Raw genomic sequence first — 10,506 nt, forward strand, 5'->3', positions numbered from 1 at the left:
GTCATTTGTATAAGTGTGTATTAATATTTGGTAACCATGGTAACATGAATGCGCGTCAGCACGTAACATATTGACCACACACTTTCTGTGTTCTAGTTGAACGTGAATCAACGGAAATGTCGACTGGAACGCCTCTTGAAGTTTACTGAAAGGTTCAGTGACGTGCAGCATGACCTGATACTACTACATATTTACAACTCATTGTTTGTATACTAAGTCAATGTTAACACAACTGGACCAGGTCGAAAAAAAGCAGCCATGATTAACAACCAAATGAACTGAAGCACCATCAGTAGGCTCTGGGTCAATTTGAGCACATCTGTTTTGGTTCTGTTTATTAATTATTTTTCAACAACATTAGTAAAAGAAACACCTCTTTTATTGCCAATAAGGCGTCTTCATAATATTTTGAAAAGTTTGAAAAAAATGTCCCAACCTACATTGTCGATGTGCTAAAAATCCTCACATTTTGAAACTTTAGCTACTGTGGTCTGCAGGTGTCTCCATCCAAATGGGCGTTGTTATAATGCTACAATCAGGGAAGGCAGGAAAAGAGCGTGACCACCTTACTGGGTTCAGATAACAGTAATGTGTCAGATGAGTTCAACTTAAGTGCCACTGACTTCACCACAGGCATGACTACGTCACTTAAATAAGGTAGTGTTGGTTTTTAGCCTTGTAAGGCAACAATGCACCCCACCAGAGAGCCCAGATTACCTACCTCTTGACCTCATATGGTAAAAGAAACGTAAGGGGACGACGTGGGGGAGGCAGTGCTGCTGACAAACAAGACATTGTACTGCAAGTCAGTGACATAGACTGTGAGCTTTGGCTGGCACACAGCCACATAGGGTTGCTGTTTCTGAGCATGCTCCACAACGACGAGGACTAAAATAACTCTTTTGTCCCTTCATGACTCCGTCTCATATTTAAGTTCTCTTTTTCCGTCAAATGACAGTTGGCTCATATAATCAAAAAGGTCAAGGTAGTTTTAGTCATTACATTACAGTGGCATAAGTGAAAGGCTGTTATAGGTCTATATAATGTGGTACAGACTCCCCTGATACTTAAACTTTAGGGATACTTTGAACCTAAAAATGAGCATAATATGGGCGCTTTGATACCCGTTTCCTGTATCAAGGCTCCAATATCCAAGCTGATGAAGAAAATGCAATAAACGCATTTTATTGTCACCCCGTCAGCCTGTCCCATTATCACAACAACAAACACATCCTGTGATGCTAATACCCATTCTTCTCCTCCTCCCATTGTTGTCATTGTCACCTGTGTACATGTCTGTGTGATCAAATGAGCACATGCTTGCCTGTATTGTGCGCAGATGTCTGCAAGTCTTGTTTAAAGATTTGGTTACCCTGCAGTCTCTAGAACGAGGGCTAAGATTTCAGAACCTGCTAATGCTTCAGGTTTCTTCCCTTTTAAGTGCATATGGACACTTGGCTTGCACAAAAGATGCAGCCACATTTGCCAAGTAGAGATTTTCTGTACTGATGTGATGAAGGTTTGGAAGATTTGCAGACAAAATTCATTTTTGTATTTGTAATATCTTGTCATTATATTGTTCTTATAACATGTTTAAAAACATGTTTAAAAAGGAATTTTGCCCAGTCATATGCTTTTCTGCAACCCATTTCCCACATCCACATATACATTTCCACTGTAGCACTCTGCCATCTGACCAATTTTGTAAATGTTACATCATGGCTTGAGTGGGAATAAAGCAATGATATTCACAAATACAAAATCATGTAATGGTATATGTTTTTTCATAATGCAGTTTTATGTAGCCATCAAGGTGATGCTATCTCTGGAAGCACAGGAGGAAATGGTCACTGTGTTTTCTTTTTTAAAGGCATGCTTTTAGTGATATTCCACCCAACATCTATCCCTTTTAGTCCCGTTGGGGAGACATTTAATTAAAAAGTTTCAAAATCCACCAACTTGTCAGCTTCTGAGGGTATTCACAACTCCTCTGCCATCAAACTCCAACACATTAATGATCTTCAATGAGTAGAAACACTTTCTAGAACAGTAATTTAATGTAGTGACATTATGGATTATATCAATATAGGAGATGTCCAATACCAGCACCATGCCTAGATAATTGAACCAGTGATGTTGAAGTGAAAGGGGCTTGTGTGGTTCTAACCCATTTCCCCGTGTGCTCTTGAAACTGAAGCTGTTGCCTGTTATTGAACTTGTGGGCTGACAGTGCCTCTAGCTTTCATTTTCCCTCCCACTGTTTTTTTTCTGAACTGAAAATGGAAGCGCTAGGCCTAAATACCTCCCCTTTCCATCTATCGTTTTCACTTTCAGTGTGCATCTGCTCTCATTCCTTGTTTCCTACAATCTTTACCTTCCTCCCCTTCACTATTAGCAGTCTGCGCCTGGCAGGCTGACAGTTACTGCTGCTGTGCCCGGCTCAGCAGCCAACAGCATGCTTGGCAGAGGAAACCAAGGTCCGTACTTTGGCTCCCCGCTTAGCCCCCCCTTTCACCCTCGCCTACTCCCTCTGTCTCACTCTCCATTTCTGTGATTGTTGTCCCTTTGGTCAACCTGAGGTCACAGAATGAACAGTTGTCACAACCCAGCTGACACGCCATGTATGAAGGAAAGGAGAGGCAGATGACAACAATTACACTGCTGACCACTACACAGTCAACCACCCGAACACAAACAGAGCCCAGCTGCTGCCCCCCTCTGAGGCCCTGTCCGTAGCTTTTACTGTTGCTGCCTGGCTGCCGTCTCTTTTTTCAGCAGTGGCTGTCAGGGGAGCAGCAGATAGCCTAAACTACTAAAGTCATAGCATGAAATGCTGAGGTGCTTAGAGGCCGACAGCTGGCTTGGTCATTGTTCTGAATTTTCTGAAAACCCTTTTTTTTTTTTAAAGAAAGAAAGCTTTTTAAGAATTAAAATGAGACAATACTGTTAAAAGGTTTGGAATCACCTGCCACAAAAGCGTGATTGGGTACCGTTAGATGGCTGAGAGGACTACTCTATGTTTTTAAATGGTCTTTAATGCTTTTAGGTTGTAGAAAGTAGTTCTTATTTTGTATAGAGGGTTTGCAAAAGACATAGATGCTGCACAAAGGTTCAACCAGACTGACAATTTTAAGAGACAAAGATACATCTGAGCAACAGTTAAATAAGAATAAAAGAAATCACCAGTCATTGGTAAAATAAACTGGAAGCTTTGCATCAAAATGTGTACAGATTTAAATAGGAACAGCTTGCTGTTTTAGTGTGAATGCACAAAATAACCAGCTGGAATTAACAAACGTGTTGCTTTAGTGAACAATGTTTTTGTGCTAACATGACACATTGTATTACAAATCAGCCAACAGGAATATATTATTTAACCAAAGTGTTCAGGCATGTAAATGTAAAGCATGTCAAGTTAGGCATGAAGATGTAACCCTTCATCCTCCTTTTTATTTTGTTGCTCATCTTGGAATTAACGTATAAACCCTGTCTACTACCTTTCACCCAAAAAGAAAGAACGAAAAGGAGATCGCCTTAAGTGGAACACCAATATTTAGCACAGTAGTTACTTTACCTGCTATTTTATGCAGGCAGATCAGCAACACAGCCATGCATGTTTATTAAAGGCTGCAGATTGATTTCTCCCCTGCTAAGGCCTGTCTTATCTCCAGTTGCATTCATTCAAGTGTTTGGGGCTTGTATCAAAAGAGAGTCAGTGTGCTGAGGCTTTGGGCTCACTTAGGGAGACGAGGAACTATTAACCACACCACAAAGAAGTGTGTAGTGAGTCTATAAGAACGTACAAGGCTAGAGGGAGGAAGGGAAGGAAGGAAGATGCACAGTCATAGACCACAACGTGAGAGAGTTGAGTAAATCGCAAGTTGTTTAGAAGGGAGGAAGATACAGACATAGGTAGTGCACAATACAGAAAGAAAAAGAACACAAAAAAAAATATATATATATATGCCTATTCTCCCCTGAATTTATGTAATTGTTTTCTACAGTTCAAATTAATCAAATACAAGGATGTAATGGAGGACCACAATAGACAGAACAGATACAACTGTAAATCAGTTTGTTCTATTACTACCATTTTGTTCTCAGTCCATGTAAGTCAATGTTTTGTTTATGTGTTTTTTACAGAAAAGTAAAGCATGTTAGTTTAGCTTTTATGGTCCTTTTGGTGGTTCGGGGGCGTGGTTATAGGACTTTGTCAATTTTTTGTTCAATTGACTCATTACGGTCTGATACTGCAACCCCTGTTTGTCATTTTGATTTGATGTTACTTTCATTAGCCTACACTTTAAACTTCTTATGTGGTTTAGTGCACCAATATGAAAGATTGATGACAGACATAATGAAAGACTATCATCTTGACACTTTTCATGTTCAGTTTCTTGTTGTGTCAATCTGAAGACGTAGTGTAGAGGGACAGGGGGGGTTTGGCTGCTTTAAAAATGAGTGCAGTCAAGTTTCCACATTTTGAATATTTGATATTTTCCTGCTATAAGAAGTGACTTCAGTGGTTTTTCTATCTAAATCAAGTGAAATTGTTTTATCAATCCCATTTCATAAATCTGGTCTTTATGACACCTACAATTAAGCTAACCAGTTAGATATTTCTATTTTTTATGCACCAGATGGAACACATTTATCTCCAGCCAAGTCAGCTGTGAAGCTGTCTGCTGCAGCAGCTGTTTGCACAGGCCATGTGGAAACACTACCACCTACTGCCGGTGATCATCCCACAACATGCCCAGAAACATTGTTGGCTTGTGATCAGTCATTGATTACATCAGTTATTGACAATAGTTATTGTGCTAGTTTCAGTCCTACCGGCCTTCCTTTTCAGAGGGATAATAATTGCATATTAAAACAAAGAATGTGCGTTACATTGGGTGACTCATCAACAATCAGCTGAGTACCTTCATTGTGTAGTGAAAGTTAGTAAAATGCCCTTCAGAGTGAGGGATTTCCATACTAAGGCTTACTAGTATTTACTGGCAGGTGGTGACATTATTCCATCTCTCCCTATTAAAATAAACACTTTTGTCCCAGTTCATAGTGCGCATTTGTGACATAATTTAAAGAAAGTTTCATAAGCTTGTTCATCTGTGCTACCCGACTTGACTTCCACCGAAAGTAATAACAAGAACAACATCTTCTGCTTTTCTTAGAATAGCATCTCACAATGGTAGAATTAAAGGTAGAGAGAGATTCATGAAACTAGAAAACTTTGTTAGTCGTACTGCAGGGTATCTACAAAGCCCTCTCATATTCCATTTCCTGCTGTAAACCAGACCTCCAACTAACTCTGTACCCTTGACTATGACTTTCCTTTAGCTGCAGTGTGAGAGCAGCAGAAAAATAGAAATAAGTTTGCTAGGGAGGTGTCTGCATAAAGTGGTAAGTAATAGTGACTTCTCTGTAAATCAAAAGACAGTTTAGTAATACTTTTTTATGTGCTCTTCTCTCTCTGTTTGCAGGAGCAGATCCATGTGCCTATCTACCACCCAACACCCAGCCAAGCACGACTGGCCACTCAGCTGACAGAGGAGGAGCAGGTTCGCATCGCACAGCGAATCGGACTCATCCAACACCTCCCGAAGGGCGTGTACGACCCGGGGCGGGATGGCTCTGAGAAGAAGATCAGAGAGTGAGTAGAAACGCTGGGCGGTCAGACTCAGCAGCGGGAGTGACACACAGTAACACAGTTGGGAGAGACACTGCTTCACTGCAGGGTGTTTGCAGGTCTTTAGAAACGCTTTAAATAGAATGATCTATATTCACTGTTTGAGAACAGGATTAAAATGTAAAGTTTCTGGAATAATATTATCCAAATAATAATTATAATAATGCCTTTATTAGCTCACCACAGATCCTGGAGGTAACTGGTTCCACCTAGCCTACTGCTCCCAATAAGTGACAAAATAATGCCAACATTTTCCTATTTACATGTTGTGATTTGTCTAGTCACAGAGTTTACAAATAAGGTCACATGAGACACAGCCGTCTTCTAACTGTATACATACTGGGAACTGTTCTCCACACACCAGAACACACACTGTGGCTATACAAATCACAACATGTAAATTGGAAAATGTTGGCATTATTTTGTCACTTATTGGGAGCAGTAGGCTAGTTGGAGCCGGCTCTATGGTGAGCTAGGCTAGCGGTGGGTGCGTCAGACAGAGTTACAACACGCACTGAGATGGGAAGGTTATGTATGGATTTATCTAACTCTGGGGGATACGGTGAATGAGCTAAAGCCTCAAAAAGTCGACGTGTTCCTTTAAACGGTCTGGGAGCCAATGGAGTGATTTTATGGTGTTATGTGTTCTCTCCTGTTGGACCTGGTTATGAGTCTGGCTGTGGCGTTTTGAATGAGCTGAAGTTTACTGAGGTTTTGTCGTGAGAGACATGAGAAAAGTGACTGTTGTCACATGCAAATAAATTCAAATGTTGCCGTGAGAACTTAGTTTGTCATAATTAGTGTGCATGCACTGCTGTAATACAAAGATGGATGGTACATTGTACATACATTGTCGTGACATTTTACAGTGTTCACATTGCTGTAAAAGGTGTGTGTGTGTGTGTGTGTGTGTGTGTGTGTGTGTGTGTGTGTGTGTGTGTGTTAAACTATAAAAAATGTTTTATAGTCTAATGCATGTTTAAAACATTGTTTTCAAATGGTAACAGTTAAAACCAGTGGAGTACTTTTGCATATCAATAAATGCATATGAATAGTTAAAACTACTCTACCTACTGTACTTATATTTTTAAATCGAATAACGCACTGCAAGTCATTTAAGTCAATGTAGTGTCAAGTGGCAAAATTATGTCTTTTTTCATTGAACTTCCATTTTTTTCTGCAATTCTGTGCTGTCCTAATCCAATCCCTAACAAAATATACCTGTGTTTACCTACACAGGTGCGTCATCTGTATGATGGACTTTGTGTACGGAGACCCCATTCGGTTCCTGCCCTGCATGCACATCTATCACATGGACTGTATAGACGACTGGCTGATGAGATCCTTCACCTGCCCCTCCTGCATGGAGCCTGTGGACGCCGCGCTGCTTTCTTCCTACGAGACCAACTAATGCACATGTGCGCGCACGCACACCCACACCCACAACCACACACACACACACACACACACACACACACACACACACACACACACACACACACACACATGCACAAGTTACCCGGTTAGCCTGCTGGACAGGATTAAAGGAATGAACAGAGTGTTACTGTTAAGGACGAGCAGGAAGGAGCTGGATCGTGGAGAGAAGTAAAAGACCGGTACAGACAATGGGGGTTATGAGGATACAAGTGTAAAGGGAAGTCAAGGGGAGGGGATTATGGTTAGCTGATATGATTATAACACTTCCAGGATTTGCTTTTTATATGCGTGAATACACAAACAGCCGTTCACACCTTGCAGGAGGAAGGCAATGTGACCACCATCATAAGGCTGCAGACTGATGGACTGCTGAAGCCTGATTGCTGTACTGTCACACTGCAGGACAAGAGGAAAGAAACACCCTTCAAAAGATCTACCAGATGCTTTGACATGTCTCCAAGTATGACTCTACACACACTGTTGCAGAGTCATATCTGCTGCAAAAACTGCTACCGATGCAGATATGTAATTTAAAGACTGCTAGAACTGCACATCAGACTACGGACATCAGATATATTCTTCAGACACACCACAGGCCTTCACTGGACCACGGCACCCAGGCCCGTAGTTGTCTGTCTGTATAGATCTTTTATCAGAAAAATAAGATTGGTCGTAGGATTGATTGATCGACCCGTAGCTTTGTGAAATTTGTTCTGTGTTTGTTTTGTCAGTCAGCATAAGGGCTTTGTTGAACCAGTATAACACAGATATGATAAAGGTACAATACAGTATGTGTTTTTGTCACTAATGTGATAGATAGCTGGTCGACTGTTGCTGTCAAGCTATCGACCCCTCATGACTTTCTCAGTCACAGTGAGAGCTCAGATTATTGGACAAAGCACTGCTAGACCAGTTAACAAACCATTGATACAAATCAGTAGTTATTTGCACTTCTTATTTTAGACTTATGACAAAAGTTGACCATATGCATTTAGTAATTATGTAAAAGTGAAGTATGTAATTTTAAGGACAGAATTAAAAACATACACAAGGATTGGGCTCATTTAATGTGTTTGCAAATGTTAGGTATCGCTTCATTTAGCATCCTGTCCTTTGGCAAACATAAAACCAGACCATTAAGTAAACACAACAGTTAATGCCGGCAGGCGTTACCATCAGGACACTAGTGATGGAAAAGGTGGTTATGAGTTGTGTGTCAGTAAAAAACTGAAGATGGTCATTTACCTAATGTGGTCAGAATCAGCCATTATACATCGCTGACTATGTGTTCCTAGTTTAGAAAGGTTAGGATTCTATCCATTTTTTTTTTTAATTTTCAATCACTTTGAGGCCTCAATCTAAATGAAAATCCTCGCTTTATTTTTAAATGTCTATTGCCCAAGTCCCCCAGGTTACTGTTAAAGCACAAAGAAATATTAATTGTTCAGTTATACTTTCCTTCTCCCTGCTAACTCTGGGACGCAGGTCAGTCGGCAACACTTTGAATTATGCAGGAAATGGTAAGCTTCCCCTGCATACATGCATGATACAGATCCAACACAGTTTGATAACATGCCTTTAGTGGTCTGTGTGTGCGTGTGCGTGTGTGTTTGTACCTGCGTGTTTTATTAGGTTTTATGGCCTTTTGTGTATGTTTGAGAAAGTTTGGGGGGTGGAGTTGGCACCTTAGTTTTTGCACAGTATGGTAATCTATGTAACTCTACATTGCCCTCCGTCAGTAAGGTCCTGCTAAAATGTGGAGCAGTGGCGTCCATTTAACTTCAAGAAAAGAGGGCGGGGAGGTGATACAGGGACAGTTTAGACTGTGAATGCTGCTGTAGAGCTGTCGTTGCACATGCCATGTTGCTACCACTTCCATCTGTACTGCGGTACTTTTGGACAACCGTTTCACGTACAAAAGCCTTTTGGAAGTTTTTCCTTTGTTCCATCTCAATCTTAATAATCAACTTAAAGAGGAACACCATTTAAATTTAAGGTAGCATAAGCAGCAATTGTTGGTTGGTGTTTTTTAACACATAGTCTGCACAGCCAGACTTACCTATCTCCCCAGTGCTGTGTCAGCGCCGGAATATGGTCTGGCTACACTGCTTATCTGCCGAGCTTCATCCTGTTGCTGTGTGTGTTTGTGTTGGGTGGTCAAACAGACGCAAAGCCGCATTAATACACAGTTTGGACAAACAAGTTTGGACATTTGCATTAATGAGAAAGTGTGTCCAAACTTTTGACTGCTTCTGTACGTGGAGCCCAAAGACTATGGTTGATGCCTGGAAAAGTTCCAAACACAGAAGAATAAGAAGAAAATACAAACAGGGTCTCCAAAGGGAATACTTTTGTATGAGTACACTTTTCTTTTTAGCAAAATGCTGCTTAGTACACCTTTTAAGAATATGAAGAATATGTTATTTCAATGGTAAATGTTTGTGAACATGAGCTACTCTCTCTCATAGCCAGAAACCAGAGAAGTAAGTCTCAAACTTCAGGTATAAAGTCTGGACCTGCTTCATAGACAACAAATGCTTGTTTTCTTTTTGATACCCTAACAAGCTTTATTCTATAGTGTTCTCAGTTCTGAACAGAAAATGAATCCATGTGCTCTCAGTGTCACCTCAAACATCTATCCCATTTCATTGTCTATGGAGCAGTCTTTTATGACATCACAAATTTGAGTTTTAACACTAGTTTTTGGATTTGGGAGAGAGTTGTTACTGTTTACTAATATTTTTGGGCTGTCTTAGACCATAAGAATAACACGTATGAATTTTCAAAATGGGCTAGTTCCCCTTTAAGCCACGTCAGTAATCAAAGGAACAGTTAGACCAAATAAAAAAAGAAACCACATAATGATTAATATGAAGACCAGCTCTCTTCCAAAGCTACATGTTTGTGTATTAGAGTGGCACTTTGTGGAGCTGCTTCATTTATGCTCTGTGGCAAATTTGACACGTTTGAGTTCTTGCACATGAATAGATTTCCAGCAACATTAGTTCTGAGTTAGAAATGTGCTCATATCCCCGGAAATGACTCCTTAGTGTCTGTCATTCGCTAACAATTAACAGCTGCACAAATGTTTCTTATTCACGAGCCAGAAAGCGCTTTGGCTCTGTCTTTGACTCTCGGGAGAAATCTAAAAATGTCCACCTTTTTTACAGGAATGATAAATGGGTACTGATTTAGGGTGGATTTTCTGCTTTTAAATTCAGGATTGAACATTAAGGTTTGCTCAGATGGGAATAGGGTGCTGTATGTTTGTGTATGACTGCTTGTTAGACCTTTCCTTGTTTGTAAGCATACATATACATGTACAGGCAAGTAATAAATAGACATTGCAACTGAAAATAACTGCCACTGGGTGTGGT

General features: G+C 40.4%; 1 protein-coding gene and 1 long non-coding RNA gene across 4 annotated transcripts in view; both read left to right on the forward strand.

Annotated features, from left to right (window-relative positions):
• LOC116694898 (uncharacterized) overlaps positions 1-3,537 on the forward strand; it is an 8,320-nt gene extending 4,783 nt beyond the window's left edge. Inside the window, exon 3 of the long non-coding RNA XR_004333307.1 lies at positions 3,526-3,537. This is a non-coding gene — a long non-coding RNA (uncharacterized LOC116694898). The remainder of the gene's footprint in view (positions 1-3,525) is intronic.
• The window catches only part of rnf11b (ring finger protein 11b), a 17,399-nt gene extending 6,913 nt beyond the window's left edge, over positions 1-10,486 (forward strand). Inside the window, exons 2-4 of one of the 3 annotated variants that reach the window (XM_032524795.1) lie at positions 5,487-5,656; positions 6,932-7,102; positions 7,143-10,486. In XM_032524795.1, the coding sequence (XP_032380686.1) occupies positions 5,487-5,656; positions 6,932-7,102; position 7,143 (342 nt within the window). In that variant the 3' untranslated portion in view covers positions 7,144-10,486. Of the gene's footprint in view, positions 1-5,486; positions 5,657-6,931 lie in introns of all 3 variants that reach the window. The other 2 variants (XM_032524796.1, XM_032524797.1) reach the window with 2 other exon arrangements.
• The last annotated feature ends 20 nt before the right edge of the window (positions 10,487-10,506 follow it).

The sequence above is a fragment of the Etheostoma spectabile genome, chromosome 9, assembly GCF_008692095.1.
Source record: "Etheostoma spectabile isolate EspeVRDwgs_2016 chromosome 9, UIUC_Espe_1.0, whole genome shotgun sequence".
NCBI lineage: Eukaryota > Metazoa > Chordata > Actinopteri > Perciformes > Percidae > Etheostoma > Etheostoma spectabile.